Below are 24,501 nucleotides of genomic sequence, written 5' to 3'. Positions count from 1 at the left end.
GTTGCTGCAATCCATCTGGTTTTATCTGCTTCCAGTAAATCACTTGATCCACTAGTAGGATAAAAATTGGTTTTGTGGTAGGGTTTAATGGGTTGTCAGGGATTTTAGGGTTTTCAACTTCTGGACATTGATTTGATAGAGGAAAACCGCAAAAATTAGGGTTTCCAGAGAAAGTAGTAGGACCTTGATTCAATAATGATCAGAGCTGGGGAACTTTTCCAGTGAGATTATTATGTTGAAGATCTAAACTTACATTAACAGGGAGCTTCGAAAATTAAGAGGTTTTGAAGAGACCAATTCAAAAGGTTATCCGGAAGAGACCCATTTAAGAGATTTGGGTTAGGGTTTAATGGGTTATCAGGAAGATACCCACATTCAAGAGGTTTGAAGTTAAATTAAGAGATGAGGAGATACAATCTATAAGTTTAGAGAGAAGAGAAGTGGCATTATAGAGCTAGAAAAAAAAAATCAATGGGTGTATCACTCGTTTTAGATGAAGCAGTGTTTTGGGTGAAGTAGGGTTTTGGGATTTTAGTTTAGCCGTATGGGAAAGAGGGCAGGAGAGAGAAGGAGAAAGTAGAAAAGAAAAAGTAAAGGACAAAGTTTTTTTCATTTAAATATTAATGGGGGTACATATGTAATTTTTTCAATTCAGATGTAATGATTCAGATTTGGAGAACAAACATCTTAATTGCGAAATAATTCAGGCAGTTCAGATTCAGCTAATTCAGTTCAGCTAATTCAGATTCAACCAATTCAGATTCAGACGTCTACAAAAAAAAACAAACACAACCTTAGTGTTTGGTATATAGTTGTGAGAAAATGTAATTGGGGGTATTGTCTTAGGGTTCTAAACTAAGAATTTGTGGGCTTATAATCCAAAAAACGGGCCCTAAATACACATTTGGTCATCTCTAATCCTATAAAAGGTTTGTAAACCAAAATAATAATGTAAATAGATATCTAGTTCATTTGTATTCATCTAGAGAGAAAACACAAATCTCTAGAATACATATTAAATCTTAATACCTAAACTAACCTTCCATATATATAAAAACTGTTTAACCTTCAAAATCCCCAAATATCTGTTTCCATTTTTATCTCTCATCTTCTCTCTCCAATCACGTTTCTATTCAAAATAACCATTATCTTCACCATCCTCCAAAACGGAAACCTGTTTATTTCCTCTCTCTAAAATCGAATCATCTTCATAAACCTCCAGTAAACCTCCATTAAACTCAGAAATCTTGGTCCTTCTTCATTATAGCAGCTGAATCATCCAAGTTTTATCAGTTTTTACACTGTCAAAGTATTTGTTCTTTCCGTTGTTAAGATCTAAAATTCCTTCTCAGGTTAAAGTAACAGATTCTCTCTCTCTCTATCATTAAACATAACAGATTTTGATTTTGTTATCAAATGTTTGTTTACTAATTCATTAACTTTCGTATTTGTGAGGTTTATTTTCTCTCTTTAAGATATTCATAACTGTTTATGATCTTGATGTTTAATCCTTCTTTATTGATTCCTTCAAATCGATTATGTTTTGTTTTCATCCGATTATCATATCATTTTACATTATATTTAGGTTTAAGCTTTTTGATTTTTTGATATTTCTTCACCTCAGATTTTTGGTTCCGTACAATTTTACGAACCAGTTGTTATTCCGTACGTTTATCATAACAGAATATACAATATAGGTAATTTACAATACATTTTCATACTTTCTGGTACATTACGCAAACATCTTCCGTACATGTTTTTATCAAAGAATAAAAAATATAAGTAGTTTGTTATAAATTATATATAATTTATCATAAAATATAAAACATTTCATAAGAAGACAGAAATTATGTATAATTTATCTACCATAATGCGTAATTTCACCCATACAAGTAGGCATGTTAAGCTGGCCAAACTACTCAAATCCTTCAAATATTGTCAAACATAACGTTTAAAAAATTATATGTAATTTATTGCACATTATACATATTTTTTCACATAACAGTGACCTTTTGATTCAGACTAAAATTTTGTTTGTGTCCCAACACATTATGAAGTTTAACAAACAGTATGCATAATTTACTCCATTATACATGTTGTTTGGGTTAATTCCGTTTTGGCCCCCGATTTGTGACCAACTGGCCGTTTTGGCCCCCAATTGTGTCCGGCAGTTCGTTTTGGCCCCAAAAAATTCCTAAATGGCCCCAAATTTTTTCAACCTCCCAATTCTACCCCCATGGCATTTCTGTAATTATTTTTTTTTCCTTTTCTTTGTCCACCTCATCTAACAATTGACACATCACTCTGTCCACCTCACCCTTCTTCTCCGGCGAAAGGTTGCCGGCCGGAATAAAAAATTCCGGCCGGCCACTTTACCAAAATAATTTTTTTTTTTTTTTTTATTTCTCTCTCTTCTTCATCTCCTTCTTTCTCTCTCTTCTTCATCTCTTTCTTTCTCTCTTCTTCTTTCTTTACCTCTCTCTCTCTCTAACCCCTCTCTTTCTCTTTCTCTAACCCCTCTCTTTCTCTTTCTCTAACCCCTCTCTTTCTCTTTCTCTAACCCCTCTCTTTCTCTTTCTCTAACCCCTCTCTTTCTCTATCTTTAAAACTCCGGCGAAGGGGCGGAGCCCCTTCGCCGGAGAACCAGACCTTCAAGGTCTGGTGCGAAACCAGATCCGGTCTGGTGCGAAACCAGATCCGGTTTGGTTTCAAACCAGACCGAGATCTGGTTTCTATAACCAGATCCCGGTCTGGTTTGAAACCAGATCGGAATCTGGTTTCAACTAACCAGAACGAAATCTGGTTAGTTGAAACCAGATTCCGATCTGGTTTCAAACCAGACCGGGATCTAGTTTCAAACCAGACCGGGATCTGGTTGTAGAAACCAGATCTCGGTCTGGTTTGAAACCAGACCGAATCTGGTTTCTCACCAGACCTCGGTCTGGTTTGAAACCAGACCGAATCTGGTTTCTCACCAGACCTTGAAGGTCTGGTTCTCCGGCGAAGGGGCTCCGCCCCTTCGCCGGAGTTTTAAAGATAGAGAGAGAGAGGGGTTAGAGAAAGAGAAAGAGAGGGGTTAGAGAGAGAGAGGTAAAGAAAGAAGAAGAGAGAAAGAAAGAGATGAAGAAGAGAGAGAAAGAAGGAGATGAAGAAGAGAGAGAAATAAAAAAAAAAAAAATTTATTTTGGTAAAGGTGGCCGGCCGGAATTTTTTATTCCGGCCGGCAACCTTTCGCCGGAGAAGAAGGGTGAGGTGGACAGAGTGATGTGTCAATTGTTAGATGAGGTGGACAAAGAAAAGGAAAAAAAAAATAATTACAGAAATGCCATGGGGGTAGAATTGGGAGGTTGAAAAAATTTGGGGCCATTTAGGAATTTTTTGGGGCCAAAACGAACTGCTGGACACAATTGGGGGCCAAAACGGCCAGTTGGTCACAAATCGGGGGCCAAAACGGAATTAACCCATGTTGTTTCTAGTAAATTATATGTTTTGTTGACAAATGTATATGTTTTCTTTTTGTAGTTTTGTTGTTACTTATGGAATTTTCTACAGAGTCATCCAATCTAAGTAAGACCACAAAACTAAAATCTGATGGCTGGGATAAAATATTTACTGAATTTGGTCATTTGTTTCCTGTGGTGCAAAAGCATTAGGATATGCTATTCGACAATATAGTGTAAATGTTGTTTGTCCTGCTCAAGACTACATATGCTCTTCGACAATATAGTGTAAACGTTTTTTTTGTAACAGAATGTAAACGATGCGTAATGTAAAAAAATTTATGTATAATTTATTGAACATGACACACATACAGTTGATAAATGACGTTGTATACATGACAAATGATGGTTTCCTCGTCATAAACAACACATAATTTACGCATTTGTTTCATAATTTGTATTCGATGTGTATTTATGTACGAGTAAAAATGAAAACAAATGTTGTTGTAATGTTCCCAGAAAAATATACTATTACTAAACATGAAAATTAAGTGAGAGAAAGTGATATATACGTTTTGTATATTAACCCCTAAATCACGCTAAATTGATCATAGAAAATATAGTCTTTCCAAATCTAAAAGTTAAGTGAGAGAAACTTGATTTGAATCGAAAAAAAAATACATAGTAAGATAGAGAACATTGATTTGGTTTCCAAATCTGTAAAGAAGAGAGAGAAAATTTGATTTCCAAATCTGTTTAGAGGAGAGAGAAATTATGATTTGTTTCTATCCGTTTTTTGCTAATAAATCCCCCAAATCACGCCCAAATTTGATTTCCGTCCTTTCAGCGTTTGATTAGTTTCTAGTAATGACGTTTCGAAGATTTAGTTAGGGTTTTTGGAAACGATTGGTTTTGGGAAAGTTTCGATTTTTATTTAACCGGTTTATGGATGAGAGAGAAAGTTTAGATTCAATTATATCCGTTCTCCTAATTTTATCCCCAAATCACGGTACATAATAGGACGTTTCAAATTTCAGTCCGACCCCACATTTTAAATCCCGCGAAAATTGAATGGGACGTAGAAGGAATAAAATCATATAGTAAAGGCTTTTAGTCCCAAGTGCAAAAGGACTAAAAATCTATTTTTTGGGAAGATTGGACCCTAAACCTTTTTTGAACATTTTTTTTGTCTATATACCCATGGACCCCTAAACTAACAAAGAGTTTGTCACGAGATTTTTAACAGATTCATCGCTGAATGAATAAGACTATTACTATTGTTATTATTATTATCATTATCATCATGAAGCCGAAAATCTTCTTCTTCATTCATTTAAGATTAATAATAAACAAACCTTATAAAAGATTTAGAGGATAAATATTATGAGATTTTTCTTATGATCCATCATTCTCAACTCTATATTGTTTTGGAAATAATCTTGTTCAATTCATCACAAAGGCGGACGAAAACCCAGAAGTGAAGATAGGTATTTTGTTGAATTACAACTGAAGAAGATGTCCTTCGATCAATATTACAATACAATCATTTTTTATCGGACAAGACAAATGATGAAGATCATCAAGTCCGAACATTTAAGGGATTGTAATGTTTAGCTAGAAACCAATTACAATACCGCAAGCAGAATAAACAGGAATGATATGTTTGTAACCCTCACACATAAGAGGATCGTAAGCGGGTTAGCCATAAGTTCAACTTGCAAGTTGTGAGCAGAATGTATGTAAAGTTCAGAATTTGGGTCGGGAGCCCGAAATCCATCTCGAACCACCCTGGTTCGATGGGAAAAACCCACCCGAAGACTAATGTTGGTAGTGTTTGCCCGACCCGCCTCAAGATATAAACTACCCGGTACGACTGAGCCTAGACTAGCAGTATCCATGAATGTCGAAGCCCGACCAGTTTCCCACCCCTAAATGTATGTATGGATGAATTTTTTATTTTTTTTTTCTTTTTGTTGAAATAATGTATAGATGAACTTGATTTTTAGAAAAATAAAAAGGTCATCATTGAAAGTAAAGACTGATACGTAGAAGTCCTATGAAGAAGATGAGTAAAGGCAAAGCTAGAGCAAACCCTCCTTTTGTGTCCACCTCAATCAATGATTAACCTTACATCCATACAGTTGAATCATAACCTAGTACGCATCTCGATGAATATCGGACGTTGATTAAACAAGGTAGACAATGTCTTTAGGATGGACATTACCATTTTCTCCTATATATTTCCCTCCTTCCTGATTTTGCGAAACTCACTCCCCTCATTCTCATCGAGACGGAATTCGAATTTCGATCGTCGAATTCCAAACTCAAACCCTAAATAAGTAGATCGAGAAAATGAGAGAAATCCTTCATGTTCAAGGAGGCCAATGTGGTAACCAGATCGGAGCTAAGTTCTGGGAAGTAATCTGTGATGAACATGGCATTGATCAAACTGGAAAATACAAAGGAGAAACATCTGATCTTCAACTTGAAAGAATCAATGTTTACTATAATGAAGCTTCTGGTGGACGATATGTTCCTAGAGCTGTTCTTATGGATCTGGAACCAGGAACCATGGACAGTATCAGATCTGGTCAGTACGGTCAGATCTTCCGTCCTGATAATTTTGTATTTGGACAATCTGGTGCTGGAAATAATTGGGCGAAAGGTCATTATACTGAAGGAGCTGAGTTGATTGATTCTGTTCTTGATGTTGTTCGTAAAGAAGCTGAGAACTGTGATTGCCTCCAAGGTTTGTTTCTGATCTTGTCATTTTACGATTGATTTGATTATATATTTGAAGATCATGTTTTGATATTATTCTTAGAGGAAAACGAGATCCTTCACTGTCTTTGATTTCTGTTATATTTTGGTAATGCGGAAGTAAATAATTTAGGTTTTAGTAAATGCAGATCTGATAACAAAAAGTTCAACATTCGTATAAAACTATTAGATCTATGATGAACTCCACCTTCACATTGCTTTCTGTTCTTGGATCTGATTCTCCCTGAATTTGGTACTTTCTGTGAGAGAAGACTCATCTAATTGCTTTGGAAACACTAACATTTCTCTCTGTCCTATGAAGCTTGAGTACTTGCATTTTCTTTTACATTAATGACATTGAACTACAAGAATGCATAATTTAACTTTCGTAAAAGGATGCATCAATTTTTCGTGGCTTATAATTTGCCTTGCATTGATTTTGATAGCACAATTTTAAAAGTCATTGATGGTCTTCCTCCTTTTGTGACTGATGAAAGTTGTAGATCAACATTGCTGTTGTTTTCGTTTTCCTTTTGAAAAATAAGAACATTTCTAGATCTTGTGGATGTATAGTTTTTACTTGTCAATGTTTAAAAATTTAGTCGAGGCGTACGCCTTATCCGGTCGTGTTTCACCTCAAGGTTATGAATCTGAAGGCTCAAACAATACATAAGCATTTCAGTTGTGAGGCGTGAGCTTCACATATTAAGGCGCAATTGGGAAATTGGATCGTAGTAATCTTTTTTCATCTAGAAGTTGATAAAAACATTGAAGCAAAAATACGAAGGGAAAATGTAGAAGCATTAGGGTTTACATTTGAGTGTTATGTGTTGTAGTTTATGCAAAACTAGAATCACTGGTAGTTCTTTTGTTTGTTTAGACACTTACAAAGTTACAAAAATATACAAATATAGCGGAGTACAAAAAAAGTGTCATATTTTCTTTTTATATAAATGTGTTGTAAAACCGCTCTAAGGCGTAAATCCCTTTTTTAACACATAGTTGCTTGTGATGCGCTTAAAGAGATTTTGTAACATTGCATGTAACTGTAGTTAAATTTTCTGAGATGTAACAAGTTCCATGTTGTTAGTTAATCAACATTGTATGTCTACTGGTTTCATTTGATTGGATTCTATAAAAACTTGTAAAAGAATCTTTTAATGTATTCAAATGTCACAACTGTTTTGTTTGAAACTTTGAATGAAGATCAGAAGATATTACAGAGTGAAAGGAAATACAAGGACCCTACATGCGAAACAATCACAACTATTTTATTTAAACATTTTCCTGTATGGTTAGCCAGCATTATGTTTGTTGTTTTCACCCCATAAGATGATAAGCTGGTATGAGTAGCTATTGGCATGATCTTCCTCCTATGATTATTATGTCGAAGTAATGGTATATTTTTTCTCCAAAGTTAATTCTCTGAGATAGTAATAGGAAGATACAGTTAAGGAGGTAATCCTGGAAAAATAGTGAGGGGAACCACAATGAATTCGATATGAATTTTTAAGTGATTTTACCATCATTGTCTTCGCTACCTTACCGAAGGTTTAAAAGGTATAACTTGAGATTGTGTAGGTGGGTGGACACTGTAAAATGAGTTGGTTAACATAATTTTGGTTGTTGTCAGGTTTACTATGAGTTGTCCTTTTTTTAAGAAAAAGAGAATTATTTGCACTATTTTGCTGATGTACTTGATTCTTTTGCCTAAATTATCTATTTCAGTTTGACTATTAAGGAACTCCTCTCAGTTTGGTTCTTGACTTTCTTTTCCTGAATAAGTAATATTTTGAACTACTAAAGTTTCTGCATCGCAAACTGGGTTCTCATCTTCTATTCATATTTTCCATCAGGTTTCCAGGTATGCCACTCGCTAGGAGGTGGTACTGGTTCTGGTATGGGAACCCTGCTAATATCTAAAATGAGAGAGGAATACCCAGACAGGATGATGCTTACATTCTCTGTCTTCCCTTCTCCAAAGGTCTCAGACACAGTTGTGGAGCCCTACAATGCAACCCTCTCTGTTCACCAGCTGGTTGAGAACGCTGATGAATGTATGGTCCTTGACAATGAAGCACTATACGACATCTGCTTTAGGACCCTCAAGCTCAGCACTCCAAGCTGTAAGTATTAATTTTTCAAAACAAGTTGTTAGTCTTATTCAGAGTCTTACTCAAAATTGATGACCAAGTCCGTACTTTTTAATTCAAATAAAGAAACAGTTGATGAAAGTGTATAGTTGAAGGAATGCTAATCAGAATTCTGATTAAGATTGTGGGGGAAAATAAGCATATCTTAAAAGATAGAGGCTCACGTCTGCTTGTAATTGTTTTGCAGTTGGAGACTTGAATCACTTGATTTCTGCAACCATGAGTGGTGTTACATGTTGTTTGAGGTTCCCTGGGCAGCTAAACTCAGATCTCCGAAAGCTAGCAGTGAATCTCATTCCTTTCCCACGTCTCCACTTTTTCATGGTCGGTTTTGCTCCTCTCACCTCACGTGGATCACAGCAGTACATCTCTCTCACCGTCCCTGAGTTGACTCAGCAAATGTGGGACTCCAAAAACATGATGTGTGCAGCTGATCCTCGCCATGGACGATACCTCACAGCCTCAGCTATGTTCAGAGGCAAAATGAGCACCAAGGAAGTTGACGAGCAAATGATAAATGTCCAAAACAAGAACTCCTCATACTTCGTCGAATGGATTCCAAACAACGTAAAATCAAGTGTTTGTGATATCCCTCCTACTGGATTGAAAATGGCATCTACTTTCATAGGAAACTCGACATCAATCCAAGAGATGTTTAGGAGAGTTAGTGAGCAGTTCACAGCCATGTTTAGGCGAAAGGCTTTCTTGCATTGGTACACAGGGGAAGGAATGGACGAGATGGAATTCACTGAAGCAGAGAGCAACATGAATGATTTGGTTTCTGAGTATCAGCAATACCAGGATGCAACTGCTGAAGATGATGAGGAAGGAGAATATGAAGAAGGTATGGAGGATAACTACGAGTAACTGAATCGAAGGAACACAATAAGAAGCATATTTGAAAACATAGATGAGTTACGTGGGGGGGTCGAGGGTGAGTCTTATTTCTCTGTTCTTTTTTCTTGCTATCTACTTTCAGTACTTATGATGCCTGTTTTTTCTTGGATTGTTAATGTTGAAGCATGTCAACTATCTTGATTGTTGTATTTTTCAATTCTAGTAAGAAAAGATTGTTGTTTGAACTGTTAATTCTTGCCTCTGTAAGGGCCTTGTGTTACTTTATCTGCTTATGCACCATCTTTCTGTAGCTTTTAATGAATATTCGATAACCTAATCTGCAAGGCTTCTGCTGTGATGGTCTGTATTAGGGGTGGGAAACAGGCTGAGTTCGGTGCCCATGGGATACCTTCAGTCCAGTCTCGAGCCAATATAAAAGACCATTGGACGTGGTGGGCGGGTTTGGGCCCAAAAAAAAAAACAAACAAAGTTCTTGAACAAATCCTGCCATGATAACGTTTACTTAAATTCAATGCAGGACTCCAGCATTGTGATTGTTGCCAAGATATATTCAGATGTACCTAACAGGGTACGAAATATTTCATAAATTCAATGCGGGACTCCAGCATCTTAGGCCAGTAGTACTCTGCTTCCAATAGTTGTTTGACCAACAGTCTGGGTCCGACATGATTTCCACAAGGTTGTGCGAAAGATCTCTATGGAACATGTCATCAATCAGACTATACAAGATACTCTTCCTTCAAACTCTTCGAGTTTCATTCACATCACTATGTATCTGATCGAATTTCAAATCAATATCTAAACAGAGGGTCACCTACACCAATTCTGTCTATTCGGTGCTCTTTTAAAGCAATGATTTAAACAAAAATCGTAGCAGAGTAATTTGACTTTGCGCCATTTTTTATAAGATACCACCCACTGTATTGTCTTCTCGAGGAACTCTAGCAATTGAAATTTTTCAAAGTGCTTACTCAGAGCTCTTACTTGTAGGTATTTCAGGATGTCGACACCTCTGGCCTCATACAGTCATGCTCCTCCAAATTTTGATTTATAACAAGTTAGGAAATATTGAAGACTTGCACTGTTGTTGTTTTCTTCTGTAGGACTAAGTATTCCTAATTTCCTATGCAAACATGGCCCATTACCTTTAAAGTGTGACAAAAGGTTGTGGTCTTAAATCTTGTTTCTTATACTGTAGTTTGGTTGGGTGCATTTCCCAACTTCCCAAAGTAATTGCACTCGCAGAACGGGTGAAAATGGAAACACTTTCATGTAACACATTTCTTTACTACTCCTAAGTCCTATCATATACAACCTTAATAAAATTAGAAGTGACGACAACAACTCCTTGACCCAAAAAATATGGGTTGTATCCAATTCATGAAACCTTTCACGAATGACATTGCATCGTCCCTTCATAACTATGGCATATTACCGTGTTATGATGTTATCCATACGAGAGTGTCACTTCACCTTTTTTTTTTTTTTGATGAAGAGAGTGTCACTTCACCTTAATTACTCAACTCTGATTTGGTATCACCAAATGTACAACCAGTTAGTAAAGCACTCTTAAGTAAATGTTCAATTGAAAAGGATGAATGAATGGTGATCAGTGTCCAAACAAAAGAAAATAAAATGTTTTTAATTTGTTCTTATTGACAGACAGTTGAATAATTCAAACCATAACATTTACAAACCAACAAAAGTAGAGAAACAAATACATTACCCATCCACCATCTAACCCATACATTTCACTCCAAACTTAAAATAAGCTTCTAGCAATAAACAAATTCCTTTTTCCTTTTATTGCGTAGTTAAAATTTCGACCAAATAGATAGTAAAGAAATGAACTAAACAAACTCCAAATAAGTACCCAAAGTAACGAAATTTCTTTCGTGGCACCACGTGAACGGTTGATCTTGGAGCGACCAAATTTTTCTTAAAAAAGAAAATAAGAAGCCAATGATCCCTAGAGTGCCACATGAACATTTTAGAACTTTTATGGTTTTTTTTTTGGTGTTGTCTAGCTTAGTCCCAAAGCAATACACAATACTAAAACACAAACCTGGTTACTAGATTACTCTTACTCACAGTTGAGTGTACCACCTTTTAAGGATGGGGGGAGAAGGGTGGAAGTGGTGGCCAAGATCCAAACTTAGGGTGGTGATGGAAGTACTTTGGAGGAATCTTTGGGAATGGGTGGAGAAACTTTGGTGGAATCTTGGGTAATGGAGGTAGATGAGGTAATGGAGGACATGGTTTCTTAAATATAGGAATTTTAGGGATTGTTGGATGAGGTGTGTAAACTGGGGTGGGTGGAGGAATAGGCTTGTGGTAAACTGGAGGAGGGTCAACCTTGGGGGGATTATAAACTGGGGTGGGTGGAGGAATAGGCTTGTGGTAAACTGGAGGAGGTTCAATTTTGGGTGTAGGTGGCTTGTAAACTGGGGTTGGGGGAGGAAGAGGCTTGTGGTATACTGGAGGAGGGCAAATCTTTTTAGGGGGCTTGTAAACTGGGGTGGGTGGTGGAATAGGCTTGTGGTATACTGGAGGAGGGCAAATCTTTTTAGGGGGCTTGTAAACTGGGGTTGGTGGTGGAATAGGCTTGTGGTATACTGGAGGAGGTTCAATTTTGGGTGTAGGGGGGTTGTAAACTGGGGTTGGTGGTGGAATAGGCTTGTGGTATACAGGAGGAGGTTCAATTTTGGGTGTTGGGGGGTTGTAAACTGGGGTGGGTGGAGGAATAGGCTTGTGGTATACTGGAGGAGGTTCAATTATGGGTGTTGGGGGATTGTAAACTGGGGTGGGGGGAGGGTCAACCACTGGGGTAGGAGGAGACTTATAGATTGGTGGAGGGCAAGGTTTTTTGAAGATTGGAGGGATAGTCAATGGAGGGAAATGAGGAAATTTGAGTTTAGGCAAAGGCTTGAACCATGGATGAGTTTTCTTAAACCATGGATGAGATGTTGGGTTGGGTAGTGGTGGAAACTTAAAGTGAGGCCAAAAAAAGGCTGAAGTACATGTAATTGGTGAGATTGCTACTTTTCCATTAGTGCTAAATGTGTGTTTTCCTTGTGCATCTTTAGATTTGAAGATGATTTTCGAAGCTTCAAGACCATGGTGTGTAGGACAAGGTGCGTTCGATGCACTATGAAGTTGTACAAAGCATTCTTCCTTCAACTCTCCATTTTCTCTTAATAACTCACTAGGAAGACTCACTTCGAATTTTCCTTCTTTGTCAAGCTTACCCACTCCTCTTGTTTGGATCTCTCCTTTGTCCGATACTTTACAATCAATAGTTACTTGAAGACCTGTCATAAAAATAATATTCTACTGTTAAATGTACTGATTGCTAATTTGTTTTGAATGGAACGATCATGAACTTAACATTGTACCAGAGCTAACCCTGCATGTAATAGGTTTAGAAACCACATGTACTGTACGTAAGTCGAAGAAAAAAAATACGTGTTAGACTAAAAAAACACTAGACATGAGGGACGTGTGAAAATAGTCTCACATGGGAGAAGACGAGAAGGGTGATCTAGTAACTAAGAATATAATTTGTAGACATTTCCACTTATCGTCAATTAGTTTTGATTTTGAGTTGGATAACCACAAACTTTACACAGAGCCGGTCTTAGTCTCTGCATTTGGTATCTATAGTCCTCATCTTACCGACGATCTAGGTTTCGTTCAATGCTACCCGTACAAGATATTAGCACCAATAAATTGTTTAGCATTTTCTCTGTTTCTCTCTCTTGTAGGCATTATGATATTAGCTATATATGTATATACCTGAAAGTGCATGGGTAGCCAAGAGATTGGTCTGCTTGCAGTCAGCACATTGAGCAACGCCGACAACCTGGACAGACTTAGTAAGAACATTCTCACAGTAGCAGGATGACACAATTACTAAAAAAGCAACACAGAAACTCAGAAAGAATTTCCTTGTCCCAAAGGGATCAAGATGAACCCACATTTTGGTAACAAAATGGGTGATTGATTTTTGGAAAAAGAAGCTTGATGGTGCTTCTTTCTATGAGAAGATTTTGAAGCATGAATTGTTAGAACATCCAATTGCTTGTTATATAAAAGAACAAGGTATCAAGTGGTGTTAAAGTCTCACATGTGAATATGGTCCCATATTAGACAGAGAAGTAGACTTTGTGTTTATGACTACATGTGTAAGAGAGAGGACAGAGAGAGAAAGTAGAGAGAGATTGAATATGGTGAAGTTCTCAACTACTTTAGCAACAGCAATGAATGAGTCTCAACTACTCAGTTAATCTCCTTCCCTTCTTTTAGAAAGCCCAGCTAAGGGTCTCATAAATACAAAGATAGCATCATTGAACTAATTCCAATTTAAGTGGCTGGATTTACATACACTTCCAACTTCAAATTTAAGGCTATTAGGGATTGTACATTTGTCGGTTGGGCATCGAATTAACTCCTTTTAATACTAATTCTCTGCTTTGATTTTCCATTTCTTTTCGACTTCAGCAGCCACCATTTTTGGTAATGTTTAAAGTGAAGGATTATGTACGTTAGAATTTTGTAAGTTTACAAGTGTATAACTTTGATAGAATGTAGGACAAAGTAAACTATCGAATTCGAGACGAACGGGTAGATTTAACCAACCACCAACAAAGAGAAAGAGCGGCAACTTAATAAAAATCGTCACTACGTAGAAATAGGACTCTGTTAAGTCGATGTAAATTTATGGAGGATCCCGTGATATTTCTCATAGTTCAGTTTATGTTTAATGGGGTTTTCGAGTAAAACTTACCCTTCTTATGGTGTATACTTGCAACTACTTTCCCCGTTTCATTTTCATCATCTCCTCTCACAGCCACTACCGCCAGGGTCCAGAGTCACCAACCACATTTCTCTCTTATTTTTATCCCTTTTGTTTGGTAAAGAAACAAAAGCTGCTCCTATTATTATATTTTTAGATATTGATTACGATCGCCATTACAAAGGCAGTGATATATCAATACGATGTGATAGACACGATAACCGTCGAATTTAAATCTTTACAGAAACAGACCTAAAACTCAACTAAACTACTGACTTAAAGTCCAACTAAACTACTGACCTAAATTCCATCTAATTAACAGTGAATCTAAATTGTTGCAGTTGTTCTCTCACTCCCTCTTATTTCTTTACATTCCCTCACCAAAAATTACATTTTTCTCTTTATTTCACCTTCAATTGTGCCAAATCTCTGACTCAAATACCTTCTTATCTCTCTCTTTCTCGAATCTCAATCAGTCATTTACCTCGACCTGAAACCAAATAGTATTTTTTGTTTCTTTTTTCTCTTCGCCCTCAGCTTTCTTTGTCTCTCTAACATCAACAACAGTTTATTTTTTCTCACTTTTTTCTCTAGCAACTCCTCAAATCTACCTATCATTATTCTAATGAAATCTGACAAAAAATATCATTTTTTTTTGTTTGTAGTTTCACATACATATATCATAACTTGTGATATACATTGATCACATTATTGATGGTATACATTGGTACATTTGTTAAATTAAGATGCTTAACGTTTAGGATTTACACAATTTTCATCTTCACCATTGTTCAAATTTTAAGAGTTGGATCATTTAATTGGGATTGTCAAACTCTTCATCGGAGTAATGTGGTGTTTACTCTGGAGGAGAGGTGCTTTAATCAAGGTGGCGATACAATCAAATAGTCAGAAGGATTGTATGATAAAGATCACCAAGTTCAGTCGCTTTAGGGATCACAACAACCTATAAACAAAATACGTGAATGATGTAAACTCGTTGATAACCCACACATAGGTAAATTGTATGGCCTTTATTGATTTCTTTGAGGTTTAAGATAAACCTCATTGTCTTGAGGGAAATTTCTTTTGTTGAAAGATCAAACATAAAATCTTGATAATCAAAATACTTTGTTTTATAAGATCCAATATCACGCTGTCCCAATATAAGTTGCACAACATGATATAGTTACATACATGACAAGGGTAAGAATCAGAGGGTTGGGGATTCAAATGCAGACAATTTCTTTGTTGGACTACGAGGAGTTTCCTGTCAAGTCCTTTGGCGATCCCTACCAAAATGATACTAATTCTGAACCATGTTTGTGTCGGGATTGCCAAAGACCACATTCGGAAACCCAGACATAGGACTACAGAGAATTGACCTCACTTTAACTACAATTAAAAACCTACAAAATCAATGAGGGATGACTTCCAACTACTAAACATACATCTGAATGTAAAACACAAAGGGAAGATTTGGTATTGAGAGCTCATAAGTTGATAAAACAAAGATCAAGTCAAGCTTACAACAAAGATGATATGAAGGGAACATCTGCTTGAACTGATAAGAGATGGGTACACATGAAGAAGATGAATCTCACTTTCAACATAAAAAGATGAATCGCATTAATCAGTCCCCGTGGATGGTATACCGCTCCCATTTCTTTGTTTGGTCGTATATCTATAAACCACAAAAAAAAAAAAACCGAATAAATAACTGAAACAAGAATAACCAGTTCAGGATGAGAGAGAGAGAGAGAGAGAGAGAGAGAGAGGAGGTACCTCCCATCTCGAGGCAGGAAATATGTGTTTGTTCTTCTCATACCAGTGCCTCTCAACCACCTTCCCAGCATGTGACTATAATATATGAAACACAATATCACATCGCATATATTTTCCACATGAATAGGTACTGTATATCACCACTAAATGGTGGAAGAACATAAGATACCTAAAATATACAGTAGAATTCATGTCCCCAAAATGAATCTTATTATCTAATCTGACATGATGATACATGCGATATTTTTCCCCTAGTAGATAAGCCAACAAAATATGAACATCCCAAAAAACATACCTCATCTTTCTCAATTGTCGCATCAGCGATTGTACGAACATCCTCGTGAACATCAAAGTGAAAAAGCTGTACAGAAGAGAAACAAATAGAAATTGATAGTCTTTCTATTTTGAAACATCAGAATAAGAGTGCAGAAACCGCCAGAAAGGAACATGCAGTTAAGATGAAAAGTTCATAGAAACTGAATGGTAAGTCTCGCATATGCAACATTCTATTATAACAAACAAACACACTCATGAAAAGTTTGCATAAAGTGACTACAGCACCCTCGATGAATTATGTTCAAGCACGTTTAGTTAGAAACTGAAATAAAATAAGCATCATTCAGACTCTTCTTGTAATCATCATTAAGGTTGTGTTTAATGGCAAGGAAATGTAATTCCACCGAAATGTGTTATCTCTACGAGACTGCGAATTACGTGGAAGTGGTTCCATGGGGGGAAGGAAAGAAGTGTATTGTATGGGAATGCTTAGAAGCCACACTTTTGTCCCTATTTTAAGTTAACAGGACCACACTTCCATGAAAATGAAGGCTATTTAACGAAATTTAAGGTTAAGAAGAGAAACAGAAACATAATTAATACCAGGAAACACTCGGAGTTGTTTCACAACATGATTTCAACTACTTGACCTAGCAGTCAGATGAAAGAATTTTAGGTGTTATTTTAGTTTCCTATATGCACAAAAGCGAAATTACTTCTCTGAGAAACAAGTCATACCATAGTAAGAATCACGAGTTTTTAAAATGTATAGTGCACTTACCGGCCCACTCTTGCCCCGTGCTTTGTTTATGATTAGATCATAAAAACTATGCTGCTGAACTCCAGCAATACATGGAAACAAGATGTGGAATGGTATTAATCAGCAGCCGGCCTAAGTAGCGTAACTAGAAAGAACACAAAAAATCGTGAAACTCACATGAGGAATGATCAAGTCTTCTTTTACATAGAGAAGGTTTTCAACTGAGGTAGTTCGAATCTCTCGAAACTCGGGTGCAAGTTGCTGCTGAACAGCTCGAAGAAATTCTCCAATTTTATCACCCTTGCGTACCTGAAGAACAGTTTCCCACAAGAAATGAATATAAGAATCAGAGAAAACCATAGCAGATCAAGGAAGGACAGAACAAGATGGTAGGAGGGAACAACCTGAATAACTCGCCTATGGCCAGCACCATCCCAGTAGCTGTAAGTAATTTGAAGAGGTTCGTCTGAAAAGGACAAAGCAGAAGATGCATTCAGTGGATTCATCTAATTTTGTTTTCTTTCTCTCAACATGTAAAACGTAGAATTAAATGATAATCACTTTGAATCTGCCGCTGCTCAAGGAGCCATTGCTTCCTCAACGTTTCTCTCTCAGCTTGTTCCTCTGCTTCCCTTTCACTGTATTGTTATAACAAAAACCCCGTTGAAATTAGCAAATCTGAGCAGGAAAACTGAACTTACTTTGCTTCAGTTGCTACTATATGTTGATTAACTAGGAAAGATAAACAGTACCTATCAGGCAAGAAGCTTGTTTCCACCGTTGGATCCTTGCCAAGTTTCCCGATCTTCTTAGTTTCTTGATTTCCTGCATAAAGGAATTCTAAGAACTGTACCAAAATAAAAATTATAGGAGTTCACACGCTAAGATACCCGGCAATTTTAATTGTTGAAATCAAGTATTGGCTAAATATATTGAAGGGGTACATACTATTTTCAGACTCATCCTCGTCACTACCATTCTCAATATCATCAAAGAACGATAACTTCGAGCCCCCCTTTAATTTCCGCTTCTTACGCTTTTGTAGTTGAAGTTCCTCCTCTCTACCAACAACCAACCAAGCCAAAAGAAATCATAAGAAAATTACGAAATTATCGAAATAGAGAAGAGCTCGTTTATTTATACTATATTTCTACTTACTCTTGCTGCAACTTCTGAAGTTTCTCTTTCTCTTCCTCTTCAAATTTATTTCTGATATTGACCCTCTATCAATCACATTCAAATAAACATTCTAAATTCAATTTCTTTGCATATCAATAACAAAACTAAATCGAATAAATCATGAATTTGACAAGGATTTACCTTCTCAACATATTGTTCTCTTGTAACAAGTCCAACTGTTTCCTTCTTGAAAGCAGTTTCAAGAATCTGAAACAAAAATTCAAAACCAATCATCCAAAAAATTCAATTCAAATTTGTCAAAAAACCCTTTTAACCCAAATGCTGTACCTTTCTATTAATTTCAAACCCTAGAGAGAGACCAAAAGTTGAAATTGACAGTAAATAATGAAAAAAATTAATGCGTAGATTGAATTCTTAATAGAATGATTTAAACTGAATAGGGTTTAATAAAAGTACCTCAGATGTACCGGAGCCGAACTGAAGAAGGCCAGTCTGACCACCGGCGGAAGCGGATTTGTTCTTGAGCTCCTCGATTTTTCTTCTCTCTACATCTCTCTGCTTCTCCAATCTTCGTATCCTTACCGAGTCTTGAGCCGTACCCACGTATCCATCTCCCATTCCTGACATTTTCCCTCCCTTTTCTTCCCAATTCCTTCCCCTCCCTCGTCTCTCGACCAAAAAGGGGGAAAATTTGTGATTCTTATATTTATATAAGGCGCTAATTGAGAATTTTAGCCAGACGCCCCTGTATTTATTTATTTTTTTGTTGAGAAGACGCCCCTGTATTTATGGGTTATTTTTGTATGCCTCCTTGTGTGCCCCAGAATTAGACACAGGTACTAAGAAAACTTTTTTTTTTTTTTTTTGAAAATGCCAACATCTATTCAGTGAGGATAATATCATTCATTACATTGATCTGGTACGTGAAGAAAGGGATGCTTCTTTGCTGGTTCTTCTGACATAAGATGTTCTCTTTTATACCTTGAGAGTTCCTCCTTCCTTTGTATTAAGAAACCTAAACACAAAAACCTTATATTTGTCTCTAATAAGTGACACACGATTGATTTGCATAACCAGATATGTACCAAAATAAATTTCAATCGGAAGAAGATGATGATCGATGTTAACCATGACATGTATCAAGAGCGTCAATAGATCGACTTCCGTCGCTTTCTCGTCAGATCCCTTATACCTGGCGACTGTCACTATGGGTCAGGGAAAAAATAGCTAACTAGTGATGTTATATGAATGCTAAATACACGTAATAATTTTGACAGTTTTCGAGATTTTAAAAAGTTGATTCATTTTTTTGCTTATTATGTAAATATTTAGACTCAAATTCTCAAGCAATTAAACCTTTGACTCTTTTTTTTTTTTGAGAAATCGATTACGACTACATTAGTCGTTACAAGGCATTGATACATCATTAAGATGTGATAAGCCCGATAACCGCGTAAGTTAAACCAATAATGAAAGAGGCCTAAAGCCCGACAAGAAAAAACCTAAAGTCCGACAAGAAAAAACCTAAAGCCCGACAACATTATCACATGGAATAAATCTTGGTGATAAACTACTTCAACCGAGACTCGATCCCACGACCTTACGGGCTTAAGAGGGATGTCCTCCCACGACACCAAAGGGTGGTGGACAAACCTTTGACTATTGAGGAGCCAATGTTAGCTCTTGTGCAGCAACTTATGTTCACAACCAAGACATGGAGAGACCAGAAGTTGGACCACCCAAACACACACACAAGAAAAGATGAAAACCAGGATTAAAATGGACAGGGAAGATACTATAAGTTGGTTATATTTAATATAAGTTGATAAATAAGTTCCATTACACCAAATGCTGCATCATTTTTTATTTATGCCACACGTTGCACCCCATCCAAAGGATCAAATAAGCCTTACAACGACTTCCTTCATAGACGATCAGTTAGTTCCACGTAATCCATCTCTTACAGCGTCTTATTTTTCCAGCTATAATATGGCATTCTTTCTCCTTTTAGCAAATGGACATAGTTTCTAATAGAGAAGAAAGATTATCCAAGGACCACTTTCATCGATTCAGATCACTTCAGCTCGGTATCTCGGATTACTAATGGAGATAAATGAGAACATAAGTAGGTAGTTAAATGTGCAATCCTTTTGTTTGCCCAAGTGTCTGAGCTCTCCTCACATCCTTGAATATGCATTTCTTCTTATATCTATAATCTTCGAGAGTTGCGAAAAGGTGTTACTTTGGATTTATTTCGTGAAGAAATGCTAGCAGTTCTTAAGAGTCTGCGAAATTCCGGTAAGCTTATCTTCCCATCTTTATCGATGTCTGCTTCCTCTAGGAGTGGATCGATCGATCCCTTCAGTCCAGTGTGCTACAAAAACATGGACCCACTATTACGTTTTTTTCCCCCAATTAGGAACTCTGTGAAGGGAAGAAAGATTTCAAAAGGGTTTGGTAATTACCATCCGTAATTCATCAGGTGTGATATATCCATCTCTATCCACGTCGAATTTCTCAAAAGCAGCTCGAGACCTCAATTGCCACTTCTCAGAGTCATTTTCCTCCAACTGGTGAACGTGTAGAGTGGCTGCAACGAATTCGGGGAAGTCCACTAGCCCATCTGTGTTGCCATCTATCTGCATCAACAAAATAATAACCAACAAATTAATATAAATTGGAGTGAAGCCCACTTAGCTTAACCTGTGTATCCCTCCATGGCAGCGGAGAACAGGTTTCGATAATCCCACATTGCTTGGAAGAGCGTCCGGAGCCTGAGCTATTGGTGCATGCTCAAGCTTAGTAAGTGTTGAAGTCTTTTGAGTGGGCTCATGGAACCATCGCCAATAACAAAGCCCGTACTCGTAGGGTATGGTCCTAGGTATCAAAAGCAAGGACAATTTGCTATTGCCAAGGTTTGGGGCGTTACTGAAGGTTTAAATGTTGTTCTTTCAAATGTATATGACTGGGGCTGTTGATGATGAAGACCAAGAGTCGTCAACAAGGAAAACTTAATCGTGAACTTCGGAAAAATTGCTCACCGCTTGAAGAATATCACGAACTCGTGGTTCCTTCATTTTCCATGGAAGATCTTTCTCAAGGGCCTGAGTTCAGACACCAGACATAATTGTGATAGATTAGAATCAAAATAATTTTATCTAGATTAAGAGATGGAGACAAATGAAAGAAAATAAGAAGGATTAGATACTTGTCTCATTTCCTCAAGGCTAATAGAGCCACTCTTATCCACATCAATTGCATCAAACTGGTCACGGAGATTGGCGAGCTCTTCTTCATTAAGAGTAGATGCCAAGGCCTAAATGTAGAAAGCAGAGCTCGTTAGAGATGTAAAAAACAATTTGATCCATCTTTTCCACTAACGGGCCGAATGAATTGCTTACCCTAAGTGCAAATTGTTTCAACCGACTATATTTCACAAACTGCCGCATATTTGATAAAACAGATATATCCAGAGGGATCTCCGAGGCATCTCCTCCTTCTCTAACCCATGGATGTGCTAGAAAAATGGAAAAACTCAGTATCATATAGAATTCAAACAAAATCTCACACCAATAGTAAGCTAATTTTCGAAGAGATACACAAAAAGAAAATGAAAACAGATACATACACAAGGCTTGGGCGGCAGTCAATCTTACACGAGGATCCTTCATTAATAACTTCTTTACGAAATCTTTAGCACCATGACTTATGGTTGGCCATGGTTTCCTGGTGAAATCGGGCTTGCCTCTCAGGACCTACAACCAGTTTAAATCATTTAGGTATTTCATTGAGATAAATATGAACATCAAAAGATCGAACGAGAAACCATAAAGTGCACATGTAACAGTCAAATCAAGTTCATCCAAAAAGTGTAATTACCTCCTTGAATATACCGTCCTCCGTCTTATCCCAAAATGGGCGCCTACCACAAAGCAAAATGTATGTAATAACACCAATACTCCAATTATCGGATTCAGGCCCCGACTGGCGTTTCAGTACTTCTGGTGCTACATAGTAAGCACTACCAACGATATCTTGGAACTTTTTCCCTAAATTAGTTTCAGAACGTAAGCGGACAATAAAGAAGTGTTAGTGCTGAATTTCCTGGCTTACTTTTTTCCTAATTGATTTGTGATCGAAATCTTACTGAGAAAACACCATACCTGGTTTTATAAAGTCTGAGAGACCAAAATCCGTGGCCTTAAGTGAGTCATCTTTAGCTGACTTGAAAAGAAAATTCTACAAACATATATATGATTAAGAGAAGTAAAGTCAAGCTTCATTTACAAAGGATATGAATGTGAGCTACATTAGCATACCTCGGGTTTCAAGTCACGATGGACCAAACCACGTAAGTGACACTCAGCTACAACCTTGAGCATTTGCCGTACTACTACTGCAGCGTCTTTCTCAGTATAACGGCTATCCTTCCTAAACAACACAATAATTTCACTCACCCCGACGATACTATTCTTATCTCCAATACATAATGAAAATATCAACCAAAAAAGATAGATGTAGTTAGAGGTTCCTTACTTGGACAAGATACGATCAAGTAATTCGCCACCCTCACATAACCTGATAAAATACAATTTAATATGGTAGGAGAAATGTAATGAGTTTTTTCTTCTTTCTTCGAATAAGATTCATATTGAAGAGTAACTAACACTTACTCCATAACAATGTAAACAAAAGAATCATCCTCGAATGCATCATAGAATTGAACTACATTTTCGTGGCCTGTGAGGGCTTGAAATATCTTCACCTCGCGCTTAACATCCTCGACAGCAATGGGTAGAATCATCTGTCATATCGAATTTTAGTCAAGTATTATAAATGAGAAATTCCCTGTCCCAATATATGGACCATAATTTCTCAAAAAGGGTAGCAGAGGATCAAATTGAATCTCAGAATCTAAAAAAACTTTTACAGAAAAGAATGAAATAATAATCAAAACATTACCTTTTATGAATCAAATTGAAAATAATCAAATCTGGATTGGAAATGGGAATCAAATACTAGTAGTAAAAGAGAAATGGAAAGAGGGTATACCTTATTTTTGTCAATCCTTTTAACAGCAACTCGATCCCCATTAGATTTATCGGTAGCAACAAAAGTATAACCAAACTGACCATGACCTAATAACTTACCAATCATATATTTATCATCAAAATCTTTATTATACCCAAAATCTGTTTTCTTCCCACAAGGAATAACCCCATTCGATCTCCTTGAATTTCTTCTCGGTCTATTCTGTTGTTCTTGATTTGATGATGTTTGTGAATTCCTCTGTTGCTGGGTTGTTGATCGATCTTTCTTCTGAGCTGAAGGGTTTGAAGGGTTTGTGGTGTCTTTCCGATTGTTATTGTTGTTGCCCTCATTGGGGCCACTGACTTTCTTCGTGGAGAGACAGAGGCCCATGGTTTGTTGCCTTTACAGAGCCTCCCAAGTTTTAGAGAGAGAAACAAGTTTTAGAGAGAGAGAGAGAGAGAGAAATAGAGAGAGAGAGATGAAAGGTGGAGAGGTTTTTTCTTTGAAAGAAAACTACTAGAAAGGGAAGGAAGGAGGGAGGAGAGGTGCAGAAGCTACCTCTCCTCTCTGTTTTTTGAAACAAAAAAAATAACGAAAAACATGCATTTTTGGGCTTTCTTTTTTGTAACATCCCCTCCCCTATATTTTTCTGTTTTTGTTTTTTTAATGCCTTTTTTTTCTCAAAGAGCACGTTAATAATTTAATTTAAGTGGTGTTTTTATTATGGGTTTTTAACTAACAATTAGGAAAGGTTTGATTAAAACACAAGTTTGTTATTTATCCAAAATATGCAAAAAAAAAAAAAAAAAAAAAAAAAGAAGAAGTTATTTTACATTAAAGTTTCAATTAGAATGATTTAAAATATTAGGATTTGTCCTTTCTCTATGTGACGATAAGAGTACCTACTACCACTACTAAAACCCAAACCATCAAAGATAGATGCGCAAAAGCAAGGTGATATTGATACGTTAGAATATATACATTATATACTTGTTTCTTTTTTTTTGCTAAAAAACTTATATATTATAGTTTTTCTTTCTGTTGCAAATATACATTTCAGATTGAATAAGTGTAATAACTATCCTCTCAAAAATATTTTGAGTTCTTTTTTTTTTTTTTTTTTTTGATAATAATATTTTGAGTTCTTAAGGGTCTATTTGTTCATATTTCTACCTTATATGTTAAATATATCCAAATTCATAAATCATAAAATTTTATTTTTGTAAGAATATAATTTAGGTCATTCAATAGGTAAAGTTGGAGACATGGTGTCCAACCATTACACCAATTGGTGGTGGACACACTTAGAGATTTAGAGATTGTTGTAGTTTATTTCAAATAATCATGCTGTGTAATTAACAAGTGTAAATAAGATAAGTAGTGTCAACAATTTCTCGCTTGGTGTTTAGCAAGTTAGTTTCCATTCTCTAGGTACTGGTTTTAAGACAGAAATACATACATACTGTATTATTTTTCCCCAAAAATTTAATTGGATACCCGGTGGTT

At 36.5% G+C, this 24,501-nt stretch overlaps 4 protein-coding genes across 4 annotated transcripts; 1 reads left to right on the top strand and 3 right to left on the bottom strand.

Moving 5' to 3' along the window:
• The first annotated feature begins 5,697 nt into the window (after positions 1 to 5,697).
• On the top strand, positions 5,698 to 9,117 carry TUB5 (tubulin beta-5 chain). Its single transcript, XM_086667015.1, is given in 4 exon segments — positions 5,698 to 6,189; positions 8,057 to 8,326; positions 8,541 to 8,884; positions 8,887 to 9,117. Coding segments are annotated over 4 exon segments (1,065 nt in total). The 5' UTR covers positions 5,698 to 5,792; the 3' UTR covers positions 8,941 to 9,117.
• A 1,732-nt stretch (positions 9,118 to 10,849) lies between these two features.
• On the bottom strand, positions 10,850 to 13,269 carry LOC147551750 (uncharacterized). The gene is made up of 2 exons (XM_086667014.1): positions 13,007 to 13,269; positions 10,850 to 12,522 (listed from the first exon to the last, which is right to left on the bottom strand). Exons 1-2 carry the CDS (start codon positions 13,188 to 13,190, stop codon positions 11,321 to 11,323), a joined length of 1,386 nt encoding a protein of 461 aa, XP_086523140.1. The 5' UTR covers positions 13,191 to 13,269; the 3' UTR covers positions 10,850 to 11,320.
• Positions 13,270 to 15,463: 2,194 nt separating this feature from the next.
• On the bottom strand, positions 15,464 to 18,682 carry XCT (XAP5 family protein). Its single transcript, XM_086669010.1, has 12 exons — positions 18,421 to 18,682; positions 18,145 to 18,210; positions 17,983 to 18,047; positions 17,773 to 17,885; positions 17,577 to 17,649; positions 17,386 to 17,462; positions 17,229 to 17,290; positions 17,002 to 17,133; positions 16,846 to 16,899; positions 16,084 to 16,149; positions 15,789 to 15,863; positions 15,464 to 15,687 (listed from the first exon to the last, which is right to left on the bottom strand). Exons 1-12 carry the CDS (start codon positions 18,589 to 18,591, stop codon positions 15,637 to 15,639), a joined length of 1,005 nt encoding a protein of 334 aa, XP_086525136.1. The 5' UTR covers positions 18,592 to 18,682; the 3' UTR covers positions 15,464 to 15,636.
• Positions 18,683 to 19,757: 1,075 nt separating this feature from the next.
• LOC147551748 (calcium-dependent protein kinase 28-like) lies at positions 19,758 to 23,785 on the bottom strand. Its single transcript, XM_086669078.1, has 12 exons — positions 23,017 to 23,785; positions 22,638 to 22,768; positions 22,501 to 22,542; positions 22,284 to 22,395; positions 22,128 to 22,203; positions 21,844 to 22,013; positions 21,593 to 21,719; positions 21,366 to 21,481; positions 21,173 to 21,280; positions 21,006 to 21,068; positions 20,430 to 20,603; positions 19,758 to 20,338 (listed from the first exon to the last, which is right to left on the bottom strand). The coding sequence occupies exons 1-12, from the start codon at positions 23,383 to 23,385 to the stop codon at positions 20,174 to 20,176; spliced, it is 1,653 nt and encodes a 550-aa protein (XP_086525204.1). The 5' UTR covers positions 23,386 to 23,785; the 3' UTR covers positions 19,758 to 20,173.
• Between the last annotated feature and the right edge of the window lie 716 nt (positions 23,786 to 24,501).

Source organism: Eschscholzia californica, unplaced genomic scaffold (assembly GCF_041429995.1).
Source record: "Eschscholzia californica isolate CP2 unplaced genomic scaffold, dmEscCali1.0.p SCAF_3, whole genome shotgun sequence".
In the NCBI taxonomy this organism is placed as follows: domain Eukaryota; kingdom Viridiplantae; phylum Streptophyta; class Magnoliopsida; order Ranunculales; family Papaveraceae; genus Eschscholzia; species Eschscholzia californica.
Note: the sequence above shows the minus strand (reverse complement) of the source record. Positions and strands in the feature narration are given on the sequence as shown.